General features: G+C 46.1%; 1 protein-coding gene across 1 annotated transcript; it reads right to left on the reverse strand.

Moving 5' to 3' along the window:
* Positions 1-2,364: 2,364 nt before the first annotated feature.
* On the reverse strand, positions 2,365-16,654 carry LOC149350792 (uncharacterized). The gene is made up of 10 exons (XM_089575566.1): positions 16,591-16,654; positions 16,267-16,372; positions 14,907-15,040; positions 13,342-13,480; positions 10,298-10,446; positions 8,135-8,255; positions 5,705-5,892; positions 4,756-4,867; positions 4,237-4,424; positions 2,365-2,516 (listed from the first exon to the last, which is right to left on the reverse strand). The coding sequence occupies exons 1-10, from the start codon at positions 16,652-16,654 to the stop codon at positions 2,365-2,367; spliced, it is 1,353 nt and encodes a 450-aa protein (XP_089431692.1).
* Between the last annotated feature and the right edge of the window lie 1,168 nt (positions 16,655-17,822).

Consider the following 17,822-nt stretch of genomic DNA (forward strand, 5'->3'; position numbering starts at 1 on the left):
TAACTCACAGTAACTCTGGTTTCGGCCAAGCTTTGCAACTCGAGCACCTCCCTACTATTACTCAGACACAAAAATTACTGACTGCGGCCTTTACTTCCTGGGCACAATCATCTCTAAAGGTCAAACAATTCATACCAGGCGTGATTGCAAGAGCCGCATGCCACAGGCTGCGCTACTGTAAGCTGCTCAGACCTACTCAGCCCAGAAATATTCTCAGGACAAGCACATCTTCACCGATGGCTCAACTTTTCAGCAGACCTCCTCCTGTGGCCTTTACATGCCCTCAACAAGCCAATTGCTTTCCTATCACCTGCAGCGGAAGACATCCTTCTCGACAGCAGAATTTTACGGCGTTAAAGAACCTGTCTCCTATATCCTTCGCTGAACCCCTGGCCGATGGGTTATTTTTACGGACTCCAAAGCAGCGCTACAAACCCCGTCCAACCTGCTGAAGAAAACCAATCGCCATCTAATTGCTCTAAACATTGCGCACCTACGATAACTTGGCCACTGCCGTAGGCCACAATATAACATTTCAGTGGTTACCAGTTCACTGTGACACTCTAGCCAATGAAAAGGCGGATGAAGCGACTCGAAAATGCCTACAGAATCAGAACTACAAGGCGATTTTCTTCACAAAACCAGATGCGTCCAAACTGACTGAAAGATACGCCTATGAAGAAAAGAATCGGCTCTGGATCCCGCCGTCACACCATTATCCATTTCTCCACTCAGTCGATCCACATCTCAAACCTAGACATGCACCGAGTCTTCCACGCCATCTGGAAATTGTGTATCACCGTCTCTGTCTGAACGCGGCGTTACAAGCAGCTTCATGTAGCGTACAGGACAAGTGAACAGTGCGCATTGCGACAACTGAGGGGCAATAGAAACAGTACAGCTTGTTGTTTGAATGTCCAGCATATGCCGACGAACGTGCGTACTATGAACATTGCATGCAGTCGCTCACTCAAGTGCCTTTAACAGCGAACTGTGTGCGAGATCCCTTAGCCTGTTTTACGCAACAGAGATGGGCAATAAACTTCTTATTTGCGTATTTAGGCGGCGTTGGTCTACTCGACAAACTCTAATATCTCTGTACATCTCACCGTTATGCACTCTTCGGGTCGTGAACTTTATGGCAGCCCTTTTGTAGGACATTGTACTTCACCACTTAATAACTTGTAGCGTACTTTTGGTGCACCTCAGCCCAAATTCAGTGCCGATTTATTTTTATTCTTTTCATACTTTCTTTTACTTCTTTATAATTTTGAGCGTCTGTGTCCTTCCGTCTTTCTATCGCAGATTCCATTCCCACGCAGAGTAGCATGCCAGCAAATTTTTCATGCCGGCTAAAATCTGTTTTTCGATAAAGGGTTTCTCTCCCTATCTCGCATATGAATTATACTTAGAACAAACCTATGTCGAGGAATTAGACCTAGAGATTTACTGAATTCTACCGATTCTACTGAGATTCTACAGAATTCTACAGAGATTCATCTTATTCTACCGGACGTTAGAACCAAAGTAGTTTTTGATGCATTCAACATATACGACTTTTATTCTTTGCATTAAGCTTGGCATTCGTAGCGTACAAAGAAACCTTATCATATTCAGCGTAGTAATTGTATCTTACAGAGACATGAAAATGTGGCGGATCACTTACGCCTGAATCGCTTGTTGCCTCTTTCAGCTGAGTCTCCTTCGTCTGGTGTTTCGCAGACTATGCCGTAGTCCCGCATTAAGAGCGTAGTCAATGTCTGCAGTCGACTCAAGGCGTGGCTTTTAAAATCGCAGTTCGTTTCGCGGGAAGACGTCTCGAGGCACTCCCTATATTTCTCCCGTATTCTGTGGAAGAGTAATAATACTGTGATAATGCAGTAATACAGCACCACCTTCATATATGAACAGTCATCTGCGTTCAAGCTTTATACAACCGTCGCGGTGGCTAAGTGGCTGTGGTGCTCGGCTGCTAACCCGAGAGACGCCCGTTCGATGCCGTCCGCGGCGGTCGCATTTCGATGGAGACGACATGTTAGAGGCCTGTGTACTGTGCGATGTCAGTGCACGTTAAAGAAACCCATATGACCGAAATCACCCTGAGCCCTCCACTACGGCGTCCCTCATAGCCTGAGTCGCTTTGGAACGTCAGTCCCCACAAAGCCAAACAATCTTTAGGCGCTATCCTGTAATTTTTAATAATAGTAGATAGGGTTAAGCCTCAGAGACAGGCGATTAATGCGAACGTTTGCAACAATGATTACACCCTACCTACAGGCAGCCAGATGTGAAATCACCTGTTGCTTTATTTATTACGTCTTCGGCTATTCTCTAATCCAGGGAGCCACGAAAGGAGATGGCCACTCACTGGCAAATGCGCTCGTTGTCGGTGCCGATCTCCATGAGCTGGAGCATGCGCATGAAGTCCCCGGCGCAAAACTCGTACTTCTTCTGAGCCCTGTCAGAGTCGCACTCCTTCTCGCCGAGGATGTGCTGGTACGAAAGCCTCGCTGCCGCTTTTCCACGCAGCAACGAGAGAAACGAGAAGAGCACGGCATCAATCAAGCTTTCCTTCCGAAAGTAAGAAACGCCAAGATAAATGAAGCCACCTTCCCTCGACAGCACTTTCTTTTTCGCACCCTCTCGCGGTAGCGTTTTCCCTTTTAAAGCAAATAGCTCTCATTGCAAATTTTCTGCACTCGATCTCCGTTCAACACGGGGATTATGGAACTCCCAGCAAGCAGTGCTCGGAGTACATTGTCAGACAGGCGATACCCGGGCCTGGTGAGCACTGTAACGATTGATATGTCGTCTGTCGCTAATGTTAGTTGAGTAGAGAGACTTATGGGTTTTGAAAGACTTAACCTTTGTGATTACTAGGCTGGGGATGTTGGTTCATAGAGCACACAAAGAACATTAAAAGCACTGCTCACTACGGCGGTGTAATAGACATGGATAAGCAGTGTGAGTACCAATAGTTCACCGTGTAGTTAATTTCAAGGATTTCCAGCACGATACTGCCGAGAAACTAGGAAAGAAATTGTTATCGTGATTAACCAGTGCATGAGCGTGAGCCAACCCACTAACCTATCTTATATGAATACTGCCCGTTCAGCGTTTCGACATCACTGTGCGTGTCATAAAATTATCAATATAATTCTTATTATAATTCATATCATAAAATCGTCATACCGTCATCACTGGTAGTGATAACTGAAAGAAACAACCTTCGATAAGCATAGCCGTGTTTCTGGTGGGTGATTAGAGAACAGCGTAGGGACGAGACACAAAAAACATTAAAAGACAAAAGAATCAATTAGCCAGCCAATACGCTCTTCTTATGGGTGCTGCAGATGTTGAAGGATAGAACCATTATGGCTAATGATTATTAATGTTAACGCCATTCTCGCGAAACGCAACACACGTAAGCAAAACCAAAAGTCTACGAATTTTTTCTGTTTCTCTCTCACTCGCTTTTTTTTCTATGTGCCCTTCTCTGTTGTTCTTTCTTTTTACCACATATTTGGCTTTGCGAACAGACGCTGTTAAGCACTATTAGTTTTGGTAGCACTTGACTTAAACGCAGTACGATTAGCGAAACAAAGAGCCCCGTTTAGAATCAATGCCTTCTTTTCCTACTTTTCCCGAGCTTATATTTTTTATTTGCGCTTTTACTTGTTATTTGTCACGTTTTCGGTGTTATGGATTTTGCCGCGACAGGATGTCGCACAGAAGCGCATGGTGCAGTCGCTATGTTTTGTGTACTTCTTATTCCCTTAGCGTTGATAGTGCGTGCATCTTGTCCGCGCGTTTTCAACACCTAATATCGCTTGTCTATCGATGATAACTAGCCGTGGTTCGCAATCAAGTCAGAGAGCTTGCGCTTTCTCGCCGCACTACCGTCACCCTCAGGAAGTTGGAGCGGTATTCGCAGTGCAAGAGCGCTCAGCAAATGGCCTGCGCTCAAGCGCTGTCCAGCCGCGATAGACCAGTGCCTCCTCTCTTTGTCAGGCGCATTGTCTTATGCCAGCTTCGTCACTGCTTTAGTTACCTCGAACCGCGGACAGCACTGACGGTCGCATACACGCCGAAGCTTGGCTGGGGCACACTTTATTGAGAGAAAACGCACCTCTTACAATGGCAATGCACCCAAGAGCAATGTTCACACAACGCACGGCTGTGACAGCGCGGCTGACACCGGCGCTGGTACAACGTTTCTCTCTTAGCGGAGCGCACTTAAGCGTTCCGTCCGTTTGGAGTCGCTCTCCCCGGATGTCTTGCCTCGTTTCATGGCGCACATGGGCTCGTACTGTTCCAGGATAAAGTTCTGCATGAAGGCAATGTGGCTGTTGAGCTCCATCTTCATGTTGCAGTGGGTCGCGTGGCGCGCCCCGTTGACGCAGTGCCTGTAGATGCCCACTGCCCTGTCGGAATCCAAAAGGGGCGCGCAGCGAATTAGCCCCCAGTGTGACTAACTTCTAAAGGAGCAGAGGATGTCAGCATTTTAATTGTGATTTTCTTGCCAACTCCTGTGCTTAGGTTTGGCCTAGACTCAGAATGAATGAATTGATATGTGTTGTTTCCATAATTTCCCATTGACATTTCACACTGTTAGTGAAATCATCGAACAAGTATATGCTCTGAAATATCTCAGTAAGCGCTGACATCATAGTGAGTTTCTCTAGCTGAACCGTGCGCCAACTTGATCATTCGCTGAATGCCGACAGCTTTGTATTTGTTTTGGGTGAGGCGTACCTGCAGATGTAATGCATGTCTTGCTGCGACTTGCCCGTTGCATTCACAAAGCCGGCGGCGCACTGGAAGAAGTACCGAATGAATCGATTGCCGTCGCAAGTGTATCCAGCCCCTGAAATAAGAAATATGAGAACGCGAATGTTATAATGTCCCTAGCGCGCTAATCTATGGTATCGTTTTGTTTCGAGAAGCGTAGTTATTGTAATTAGTTCGCACATACAGTTAGAAATGAAACCATTAGCAGTCAAGTAATCTGAATTTCAAAATAACGAATAACGGGATGTGGTATGCTCAGTACACTGCTAGAAAATTAAGGTTTTCATGGAACGGTTGCAGCGAGCACATGGTGGGTCGTTTTTCTTCTGGAGGACGCTGGTGGGAACAGCCAGCTTGTCCGCTCATGAGGGCTGCATGGTCGATCGTCAAAGTACCGTGAAAATCGGTTTCGCTGATTACAAGGCTCATGTCATATGTTAAGCAGTTTTTCGCAACACTATTTCTCCCTGCAGCTCCTTGAGTTCAGAACGCTCGACAATGGCCAGAAATCTTTCCCTTGATACGATCAGCTCGGTGTACCCCGCCTTGCATTCTTTTGTTTCCACATTCGCACGTAATGAATACCCGGAAATGGTTCGTACGGTGGTTCGTACGGCGAATCGTGCTGATTGAGAAGATTACAGAGAAATCCCATCGGCAGCGGGTTGTCAGAAGATGGCAACGGCCCAAGGAAGGGAAAAAGGTTGATTTTACACGAATAAAAATATCATATTTCTTCTGATCTCTTTTTTTTTCTGCAGTTTACTAAACTGACCCTAGTCATGAGATTCAGGGGTTATTAACTAGTTTAATGTGAAAGCAAAAAGAAGTTTCGGCTTTCTTTCTAGGTAGCAAAATTTCGCGGAAAAGAAAAACATATCTGTGCCTCCTGAAACTCGACCTGCCTGCTCACCGTCTTTTAGGGTGAGTCGTGACGCCTGGGGGAAGTTCCGCGCTCTTCCCTGCGATCGGCACGTGCTGTTGTACTTCTGCGTCAGGAGGACAAAGAACTTCTCGGCGTCCTGGTACAGGTGGTCGGGAGGGGCACAGCCGTAAGTTTGGATGGATGTGTTGTGGCATTCCTTGTATTTTTCAATATACCTGCGGGCATTGCGGAACATATTAGCGTTACTGACATGCTAAACATATTTCCTTTCTCGCGCAGAGTGAGCGGAATCATCTCAAATTATGTTTAACCTCAAGATGGTTAGAAGGGAATTGCTGCCTGCAATTAGTGTCTGGAACTCTTCTGTCTTATATTTTCTTTAAATTTTAGGGGTCTACGACGGTTCTGACAAAAAAAAAAAAAAGGAGCCTCCTCAGCATCGCAAGCTATTCGTTACAAAAACCTTCAAGTGGTCCCACCGCCGCGCGGCCCTTACCGATCAAAGCACTGACTAGCTGTTGTACGTTGCGATGTGTTTCATGCACTCGTTCCTTACGCAAAGCATGCACTGCCAGACTTAACCGAACGCGTAAGTGACGAGGCTCACGCTGGCGCCAGCGCCTGGAAGATTTCGCTGCAGATTTCAGCATGGGCAAGATAGCGGCACCTGTCGGCAGTCGATGCAACTGCGGCGGTTGCAATGCATTTTACAAATGTAGTTACAGCCGCTGTCGAAAGGTGCCGCATAAAGACCTGTGCCGCTAGGGTGCCTTGATGTCCACGCGCTGATCATCGAGGCGCCCTATATGCTGTGATCAAGAAGGAATCGTCCTGTGACAACTCAAGAGACAGAGCCCTACTCTTCGAAGCTAGATCAAGCTGTTTTAGAACGCGAAGCTACAAATAGATATTTAACCGAGAAGATCAGACATGCACATTATGTGGGAAATGTAGAGACAATTGAACATCTTCAGTTGGAATGCGGCGGTATCCATCTCCATGCCGATTCAGGCACAGTCACTCTCCCTGAGGCCCTGGGGTTTAGAGATAACAATGGTCATGCGAATGAATCCGCGGTCGAGGTCAGCGAAAAAACGATTAGAAGATTGGCGGCTCGAAAGCAGAGGTGGCATAATGTTAGAAGCGCAGAGATATAAGTTTATTTAAAGAAAATGACGAATTTATATATCGATTTATTACACCGATAACACCGTGAAAGTAATGTAAAGGAAAAAAAAGCCGAGCATGGCGGAAACCATCTGTCCGTCCGTACATGTGTACATTGCAGAGGCGGAGTTGCTTTAGACGTAGGTAGCTTATCGTAAAAAAAAAAAAAAAAAAAAAAAAATATGCATCGAAAGTTTCAGTGCCGAGAAAGTAGGTAGATATTTCGTATTGATGACGCCATTTACTATCTCCATAAGAATGGACGGACGGAGGGACGGATGGATGGATGGATCGAAACGTTCGGAAGCACCCTGAGACTTTCTCCTCCCTTGTTCACTGAGATTATCAAATGGTTATCCGAAAGGTTTCGGTCTGGCGTGCTAGACATCATTGTCACGCGGTTAAGTTTTATAGGCAGCGTCCTTATTTCTTATGCAGGGAAGCAAACTGAAACGGGCGGCCCCGACTGTACACCCATATCCGGCCGCGTCAGGGGCGCTCGATGGACGTGTTGAAAGCACCCTGAGGACAGATCGGCGGCAGACATACTAAACGCCAGCTTTTTTGTCCTCTATCTACACGTTGGTAGAAAACCAGTTGGCGCATGACAGGTCCGATGAAGGTCAGCTACGGCTGTACCGAGGTAACGTCTATAAGGTTAGCTGTATGTCGTGCAGAAATTCGTGTCATGGACTTGTTAACTTGAAAGAGCTGATTAGTTTCTTTTTATGCCTTAAGAGACAGTTTTTTATCATGACAACAAAAAATTAGACTTGTAAGGTGCTTACTATGCTCGGTAAAAAAAAATGGCTGAGGCTTAACTTGGTTAAGCCTGGAGAATGCGAAGCATCATCGTGTCGCGTGATTTGGAGGCGCACAACCACAGCGACGGCGCAAGGTGGGCCCCCGTTTCTCCGCTGTCGTGACGTCATCGTGTCACGTGGTGTGACGTCATGTATCACGTGATTTGGAGGCGCACAACCACAGCGACGGCGCGAGGTGGGCCCCCGTTTCTCTACTGTCGTGACGTCATCGTGTCACGTGGTGTGACGTCATGTATCACGTGATTTGGAGGCGCATAACCACGGTGAAGGGCTGAAGTGGTAGCTAAAGTAGTATGCTTCGCATAAAAGAAAAATATCGCATGTGACAATGCGTGGTGAATTCCACTTGAAGACCCGTCCCCCCCCCCCCCCCTTTTTTTTTGGAGGCGCAGAAATCACCGGTGTGTACTGTTACTACGGAAATGAGTTTGCGAAAACAAAAATAGAAAGGCCAGGGCAAACGTACGTGCACACTTCTTGAGGATTCCCTCCGACTACTTCGGCTACGTTGGCAAAGTGGTAGCCGCACAGGAACATGTCGTTTATGAACCTCTGCCGGTCGCACACTGTGGTACCTCTCTGAAAAGCTATCAAAAAATGACCGTTTCGTGACGAAATAGGTAAGAGTCATAAAAGTGAGAGCGGCTTCTGTTAGCGCGTTAGCTCTGATACTCGCAGTACTGAAGGTCGCGTTAGTATGAAGCACAAGGTCATTCAAGTGAGACGGGGGGGGGGGGGGGGGGGCGGTCCTAACTGGCGTAGAATGTTCAGAGTGGTATCGAACGATTCAGGGCGTTACGGGGAGCATAAGATTCTAGTCGACCTTTGGTTCTCGAAACTGAAAAAAAAACAGTAGCGCCGAAAAACACACACACACAGTTCAAGAACGACGTAGGACAAGCGCTCACTTCATCTCCTACGTCGTTCTTGAACTGTCCTACGTCGTTCTTGAACAGTGTGTGTGTGTGTGTGTGTTTTTCGGCGCTTCTGTTTTTTTCCATTTTAGAGTACAATGAACCATCTAGCCCAAATAGAAGTTCTTCTAAACTATAAGACCTTTGGTTCCTCAAACCGCGACTTCTTGAAACTTCAAACGTCCATTACGGCCAAACTAATTGGCATAGGACATTCGAAGAGGTGTCAAACGATTTGTCTTCTTGAGCTGTATACGTTGGCATAAAAAAACTAGATATCCGGATATAACAAAAAGTTTACCGGATATAACGAAGATGGCTAATGATGCAATATTAGTTCGACATTGCTAACGCTCGATACTCATACGCTGCCTCAGCGCTTCGCTCTTTTTTTCCTTCTGTTCGAGACTATGGTGTGCTAACAACGTTCTTGCTGAAACTGGCATAGTGTGGCACAAAACGAGCACTATAAACCAGCATGGATGCATTATAGTTCATCAGATTTCTGTAGCTTGTGGACGCTTCACGCAGAACATATATGCATGAGGGAATGTTCACCAGCGGCACGATCGAAAACGGATGCCCGTGAAACCTCATTTGAAGAGATTAGCGCTGACGAAAGCACGAGTGCTCGTGGCACCCGGTAGATCAGGATACAAGTCTTCAGCGCCGTGCCTTGCTGCCGGCGCAGGAAGATTATTCTTCCGGCCACCATCAGACGCAAGCATACAACTGGCTGGAAGCATGCGTCGTGTCTAGCCAAATAGCGCACTTAGCACCGTTCTCTAATCTGGCTTCTTAGCGAAATTTCAACTGGGAACTCGTGTAAGAGTAATGCTGTTTTTGCGCTGTGTCCCAGGGGTCAATGCTAAACACCTGGGCAAACTAAAAAAATGGTCTTTACCAGTCGGCGCGACTGCTGATAATAAAAACATGCTGTTTCATTTCATTTCATTTCATTTAGTTTCCTTAAAGGCCCGGTGAGGGGTATTACATAAGGGGTGGGTACAATATCCGTTGGCGGTAAGTGTTAACACGATGACAAATGAGCACGAAGATTATCAGCGAAGGTCGCGGAGCACATGATGGCTGCAATGTCTCTGTTCTCTTTGAAGTCTGCTGGCCCGCTCACCAGAGGCCGGACTCACATGGCAATTTTTTTTTTTCATGACTGATCGGTTCCTGACCAGTAGATTCCATAAATTCTCGTCGAATTATCCATTACCGGTGTATGAGCACCACGAATTCTAATCGCATTAAAATGTTGTTTCTAACACAAGAAAACTTATCCTTTGAGCTCTACAGTAATAAATTTCTTTCTATAACGGCTTTATTTGCCCTAGTATTTTGTATTATATTTATTTCTGAAAATATTGTTGTGTGCGCTAACTCATCATTTTAGTCTCTATTTTTCTCTCTTACATTGGCTCTAAACGTAGGTTTTGATCCGTTATGCGTCATTCTTCTAGTTATCACTCGGGCATTATAGTTGCTACTCTTTTCCTGCATGACGCTTTCTTAAACTAAGCGCTGGCAAAATATTGCTTGGCTGGTTTTTCTTATCAGCGTAGCCAAGGTTGTAGATATTAAGTGATTGCCTCTCTTTTTAATAACTGCCTGTCTGCTCGATTGTTCCTTAGAGACCTACGAACCTAATGATTAACTCGTACGGGTACGTCTGTTGATGACTGCACCACTGTCGACGTCTAACTCACCTGATTTCCTTAAGGCGGTACACAGAAGACGATACCTCTGTGCGATGTTCTCTGCAATGTACTTTAGGTGAGGCACTATCTGATATCCCAGTGAGCAGTTGGCTTCCTGTTGGCTTTTGTACGCACAGAGTCCGTATTTGTCCACTTCGCTGCAATGTAACAAAAACGCGCAATTGCCAGTTGCCATCATAGAACGTGTTCTAAAAAAGCAGCACAGTAAAAACAGCGAGTCTTCTTGAGCGGCTTAAATGTCTTGACAAGGTTTTGTACCAGATGGCCATGCGATGGCCGTCTACAAACATATGCTACAAATATAAGCGAGCTTGCAGAAAAGAAAAAAAAAGTAAGTCATAGGTTGAGGGAAAGGGGTTGCGATGCCTAGAAGTTCTTGAAATATGTTGTAATGGATTCATACGGTGTTCAATAAAAATCTTAGCAGAGTTCGATATAGGTGCTCAATAAAAGAAACGGCATTTCTGCTTAATATATATACCGTCTTTAAAGGCCAAAGTTAACCAATTAACCGGTTTTGTTTGTTAGCCCTATAGTGGAGCACTTAAGGCGCTGCTTGAGCTCCAAATCTGTGTATGGTAGGGAGAACCCTTGCCCTCAGTTTTAAGGCGGAAGCCTTTAATGCCTCATCCTTGTAAGCAGGAGTTGTCGACAGAAATGTCACGCTTTTCATTTGGTCGAAATGGTGGTGACGTCACAGTGCGCGAATTTCAAACGAGGCTAATTGTACTTTGGCTAGTGACCATGCAACCAATTAAAGGGATAGTATGGTGATGTTCCAAGTAAGTGGGACTCAGTTTAGTTAATTAATTAATTACAATTAGCCTAAGTAACCTTTCCAGTCAGACCAGACAAATAAATAAAACCGAGTAGGAAACTGGTCGAGTTGGGGAATCGAACCAGGGTCTCCGGAGTGCGAGACGAGCACGCTAACCACTCCGCCATGGCAGCTCGATGGTTCGGAATGAACAAAGGCGCGTCTAGTGTATACGGTGTCTTCGTTCACACGTATCTTCCTCCCTTCCCATTACGGCGAGGTTCAGGTGTCCACCGAGATATGCGAGACAGATACGTTTCAATGGAGTGCATATTGCAACCGCGCAAAACGACGCAGGACGAAGAGAGGAAAGCACAGGACAAGACGCAGACCTCTCTTCGTCCTGCGTCGTTTTGCGCGGTTGCAATATGCACTCCATTGTCAACCACCAACTAGCCCGCCTTCACTTGTTACATGAGATACATTTCCTTTCCTCAAAAACCAATTTACCGACGAGCAAGGCGTACAGCCGAACGGGCGATGGCGTCTGTGGACTCCCTGGCAGCGTTGCAAGACCCTGTCGCGTTCCAGACTTAGAGGCGAAGCTTAACATTTTAACCACATATCAGTGACACAAGCAGCAACACCGCGCTTAAGGATTTCGCCTCAACGCACTTTAGGTCAATAAAGTGCCCCCCCCCCCTGAATTTTTCAGGACCTTTTCGTCTGCAGAGCACCTTGATGGCTACACTATACGGCTCAGAAGCAAACGCCGTTGCCTAGTTATTTTTGGCAAGTACGGTACATGTGTGGCTTCAAAGTCCATGCATAGTTCTTTGCATCCACAATGCTTCATGCATGAAGCTTTGCGCTGTGTGGATGAACAAAACGAAACTGGGTAGCTTTATGTATGGTTTCTGGCCTAGCCGTTCCGGAAACTGCGGCATTCTGTTTACTGGGCGCGAGTGGTGATTTCTCTAGGCTGTGATGACGCCCTGTCGTTCAATTAACGCCTGCAGAAGTAGAGTGCACAAAGACACGAGTCGCCCCTCCGGAACTGGGTCCCGCGTTCCGTTTTATTTTTTCACGCACTTCTTTGTGACTTCTGAGACAGACAGAATGTATCCCTGTTCCCGAGAAGGCCACCAGTAATCGTTTATTTGAAAACCCAGAGAGAGGAAACTTTTAATCCTTCTGATGAGGACCAAAGATAGGTCCCATAATACCAGCGAAAAAGCAAAGTTAACTTTTATCCAAAAACAAACGAAAATTATTGAGCTGAAGTTCACTAAACCTGCGTGTTTTTTGTTTTCCATCTCTTAATTTTTTTCAACTCTGCCGCGCCATTCAAAGCCTACGTTCCCCTCATGTTCTACTAATTCGGGAGTGAAAACGGAAACGATAAAGACAGTGGGGCTGCGGGCGCAACGAAACGCAACTTGGCTAAAGATACTGGGAAGAGCAGTTTTAGCGCATGATTTTGAAAGATAACATGTGTAGTCATATATTACAGGGTCATAACGCGAAGAAATTATGAAAACTAGAACACTCACTCCTTCGATGTTTTAGGGTTAACGAGTTAGGGTTAAGAGTTTCATGTGGAGCGACTGCCAACATTCTTCAGCTCTTAGTTCATGAGCGAAACCTGTTTACTGCTTATAATTTGTTGATTTATATTAATCCCTAGAATTAGTTGCAAGTGTTGCTCCAAAATATTATAACAGTACAAATAAAATACCCTCACCATTTTCTTCCTGCGTTTTCTAACATGCCACACGATATGAAGTGTTATAGTTTCTCAGGCAACATGAAGCCTACCACAACCACGTTATGCCGGCGCATCAGCTGATGAGCGCCTGGCGCAATTCACAAAGAACAGGCAGTGCCCAGCCGGACACCTACAGAGCGTCAAACTCGTCTGACACCGCTCTTGACACTCCTCGCCTCACGGTAAACCGTCTCCGCTCACCATCTAACTCGATTTGACGTTCTAAAGCGATTTGAAGGCGATTTACTTCACGCTTAACCTACAGCGATATAACTGCTCTAGCACAGTTTATTTCCCAAGAAAGCTGCAAAGAATACATGAGTTCAGCCAGCCGTAAGATCCCTCTACCTTGCCCCGTCATGTTTGTTACGGACTAAGTGACCATCGTGCCAGGAAAAATTTGTTGGTCCGTTTTGGCCGGAACGAATGGGATAACCTTGAAATCGTGCTAGAATAAGAACAGCAGCACATACAGGTTCAAGTCGATGCCATGCCTGCAGAACTTACGGACACAGCGATGCAAGTGATATCGATGAGCGCTTATTGGAGACATGCACAGCAGTGTCGTAGAAGCGATTTCCGCAGGTTAAAAGCTTTTCAAACGCCTTGTCTGGTCGGCATTCCTTTGTTTGTGCACTCGTGTCATCTGTAAATAAAGGCATTTAAGAGTAACCGAGTTGGCTCGATCGTCGCTAGGTGCGGCCAAGGATGCTAAGAGCCCGAAGAACCTGACATACAACTCAGGTGACAGCATCGTTGGGTTCGTCGGCGTTACAGAATCCGGTTCAACATCTCTCCGGGGAGCGAGCCTCACGCTGCCAGCAAAATCGGTCACTTAACTTCCGCCAACTGCAGCAAAGTTTACTGCCGTCCTCACAGTTCTAGGACTGGAATATATCGATAATACCCAAAGTAAGCTACCTATGTGGGTACATTGGCTTCACAGCAGTGCTCGGTAAATGTATTGTTCATGCTATACACGCCTAGGAGTTTTAAGTTACGTGAAGTGAAGGAAACCATGGCACTAATTGAAAGCAAGTCTTCTCTTCCCTGTACCTATCCGCGCCACTACGGCGCCACACTAATATTCAGCAAGGAAACATTGACTGAGCAAGTGGACACTTGAATGTGTGACTAGCGTTATGAATTGATCTATGTGCCTTAAGTTCGGGTGCCAGATGGCACTTGTATACGCATGTCTCGCAGCACACTCGGTTCTTAACTCATCTGCAGATTAAAGCACCGCACATTGCTCGGGTGTTACTGTATGTCGTCTGTGTGCTCCCTGTGTACCAATGCTAAGAACCAGTGTTCCCCGTACCGTTACCGTTAGCATACGCAGATAGTAGAACGTTTAAACTTACTGCTGCTGCACTATCAATACCTTAACCACGCCTGCAAGGGAATGTGCATGCGCGAACTGCGCGTGCGCAGCTAGGGCCCGACTGCAATGGTGTAGCAATATGCAGTTACATTACGCTGGATCTCTCTAATGTAACCGTGGCGCAGATGCCGCGTGCACACGCAGTTGATACTCAGGGAAGCCCATTTGGAGTGAGAAAAAAAATCCAGAAATGTCTGTTTGAAAGAACGGCTTCGTATTACTGCGCTAGATAGCTCCCGTTCAAGCTAATTTTCATGGAAGCAAACACGAAGAAATTACTAGAAATCGATAGAGGTGTCATGAGGTCGATGTCAGTGAGTTCGCTTTTGTTTGTTGTGAAGGCGCAATAAATCAATCCCGTCATTGCAAAAAAAAAAAAATCTTCCGTTCGTCATTATATTATTCATTTATTTCAGTTACCCTCTTCGCACAGAGGGCATTACAGAGGGGAGTGATATAATACAAAAGAAAAAAAAAACACTGTGCGTCGATGGCGTCATGTGGTTTAGTAAAGCGGGGAGTTAAAGGGGAGTTGTTTTGCGAAAATTTGAAGGGTCTTGGGCGACAGAAGTAAAAAAGTGAACGCACATTTCGTGTCTTCACCTAGTGCTATAGCGTTTCAGCAATCCTGTTGTTGCGAATGAACCCGGAGAGTAGGTGAGCAGTATTGGGGGTGTAGAAAACTTACTGTAGCAGTTGCGGAAATATTTTTTCTGCATGCCTTCCACCAGCGTGTCGTTGTGCCGAGCTAATGCTGTTTCATTGTCGCAGTAGGAAATCCTCCAGCTGTCTCTGACGCAGACCACGTAATCGGCAAAGTCCCTGCGTAGTGCATGCAACAGCACTTGTTGAGTGTAAGCAATCGTGCACGAAATGACATGGTGCCTACGGCAAAGGGACAGACACACACTAGGCCGCGCGCAAGCAACAATCTTATTCTGTCGAGCACAATCCACCCTACCGGCTCAGACAGTAGGCTCTACACCTGGCACCGACTCCACCAAAATCTTTGGTTACAAAGGTCGCTTTGGTTTTATGGGGTTTAACGTCCCAAAGCAGCTAAGGCTATTGGGGCGCTGTGGAGGGCTGCAGATAATTTCGACCACCTGGGGTTCTTTAACGTACACTGACATCGCACAGTACACGGGCCTCTAACCTTTCGCCGCCCGGAATGCGACCGCCGTGGCCGGGATCGAAACAGCGTCTTTCGGGTCAGCATCCGTGCACTATAACCACTGAGCCACCGAGGCGGCGTCGCTATGGAGTTAAGTCGGCAGAAAATAACCTCATCTCATTGCAAAAACGAGCTAAATGCACTGCTAATGCAGACAAGTTCTTTTTTAACCTCACAGCGGTCACCAGTTAGTCTTTCATGTTTGCGTACAGGTCACGATAATTGCAACGCCAAACAAGAACCATAAAAACAGAGTATTCCTTATCATGCGCCTCGTTTTCATGTAGAGATGTATGAATCGCTGTATGATTTTAGTCGAGTAAGAGTGAGCACTCCTTAGTGTGTGGACCGAGAATAAGAAAGCGCTTTTGTTCATTCTAAACGTTTATAAAACGCCACACCACTCCATTGTATGTAGCTATTTATTTTTTTAATATAGGCAGGCGATTAGCTTATTTTAAGCTGCGTAAAAAAGCGCACTATCTATGGAACCGTATATGAGGCAGGTATATTAGGCAAAGAATCAATCCTCTTGCTGAGGGAATTCAAAACAGGAGTTACCCGCTGCAGTGTCTCTGGGGATTTGGCGATCGACTGCTGATCCTAAGGTCGCAGGAATGAATCCCTGCCGCGGCAGCCGCAGTTTGATGGAGACAGAGTGCAAAAACGCTGCCTGTGCTACACGATGTCAGTGCACGGTAAGGAACCCCAAATGGCCGAAATTTATTCTGAGCCCTCCACTACGGCGTTCATTATAGCCCATGTGCTACTTAAGGATGGTAAACCCCACATACCCCATTAAAGGAGAACTTGTTGCGTTGGACTTATTGGATGCTGAGGTGGCTGCTCGCCTGCGTCGTCTACTTCGGCGTACCTGCAGTTTCGGTTCAGGTCACCTTGGACTTCTTTCACCCTCTGATGGAGTGCCTGCGTGCACTGCCTCTTCAACTTCTGATAACTTTCCCCGTTGCAGGGCACCCCTGCAAACAGGAGACGGCAAACCGGGCATATCATATCGCACTACTGGAAAAACACCGGATGATCTCTTGTTATCAGTGCGTTGGGATATGCACAAAATGTCGGACGGTTTTTTTTTGTTTAATAACTGCTGCGGAGACGAATTCAAGATGACGGTTATACGCTTTTGCGGTGACACCAGTTATAAGCGTCGAGACATCATATGATAAGCGCCTCTCACCGGAACAAAGCTTCACCAACAGCAGGAACGATAAGCAGGATGTCCACAGCACAGCCTTCATCATCTTTCTTGGTCCGATATATATACTTGGTTTTACTAGAAAGGGAAGAGGAACAGCATAGTGGGCTTAGGGTTACGGTACCATTCACTCTTAAACAGAATGAAGAAAAAAGCAGTGAACTGTTCTCTAGCGCACACCCTTTCGTGAAAGAGTGTGCGGTAGAGCACAGCTGACTCCCTTTTTACTCCTATATAGGCGTATTCGTGCTTAGAGTGGTCAGAAGAACGTGGCACTTACGCCAGCGCTTACCTTTCACTGCGATCGGCGCTGCCAACTTCGTTTTCGTCTTCTGTTGAGCGTTTGTTTGCAATGTCCGCATTGCAAAATCCTTCAGAATTTTTCTGGTATTCAGTTCTCTAATCTTTATGCCGGTTTTTTTTTTTCATTCATTTCTTCCCGTAATTTCTTTTTATCCATAATTCCATCTTTAATTCCTCGCAATACGTACCCAAAGTTAATCATTAGCTTGGCCCCAAAAGGTAATCCATTAGCTTGGTACCAATTTGCCTTCTTTGGGCTCTCCTCACTGAACCCTGGCCAATCCCCCGTCGTGGGTATCTGCCATGCCACCAAGGCAACAACAACAACAACCTGGCCGTTGATGATGTAGCCAAGTGTTGTTGTTGTTGTTTGCCTCATAAAATGGTACATACCCACAAGGGGGATTGGCCATAACCAGGTGGTGACAACCTGTATTGGCTGAGTGGTTGATTGTCTTTTTTTGCGGCAATGTGAAATACCAAGCAAGCCGCTGCCAGAAGTGGTGTTAGCCAGAGCAGCGCAAGCAACCACGAGATTTTCCGCGCTGCGAAATACGATTAGCTGCTGCTGTAAAAGCTCACGTTGCAAAAATATTAAAAATGAAGATGAAGGGAAACAAAACGAGATTAACGTTTTCGGTGGGTCGAAGAGGAGCAGGATGCGCTAATGTGTCCAGGCTGAAGTCCAGCATCTGATAACCTGGCAACCAGTCGCTGCAACAAATGGTACGAATACAGTCTTAAGCTTAATAAGAATTTAGCGAAAACGGCCTGGAAATCAATCATGTTCATTCACACATGATTCACACAGGATTCAGAAATTGATGCTGCGATCAGCTTACTACTTCAGGGACACAACACTGTTTCACGGAGGTTATTTCGGATTATTTGAGAGGGGATGCAGCGATGGC

This window comes from Amblyomma mixtum, chromosome 3, assembly GCF_055824585.1.
Source record: "Amblyomma mixtum isolate Tamu chromosome 3, ASM5582458v1, whole genome shotgun sequence".
NCBI lineage: Eukaryota > Metazoa > Arthropoda > Arachnida > Ixodida > Ixodidae > Amblyomma > Amblyomma mixtum.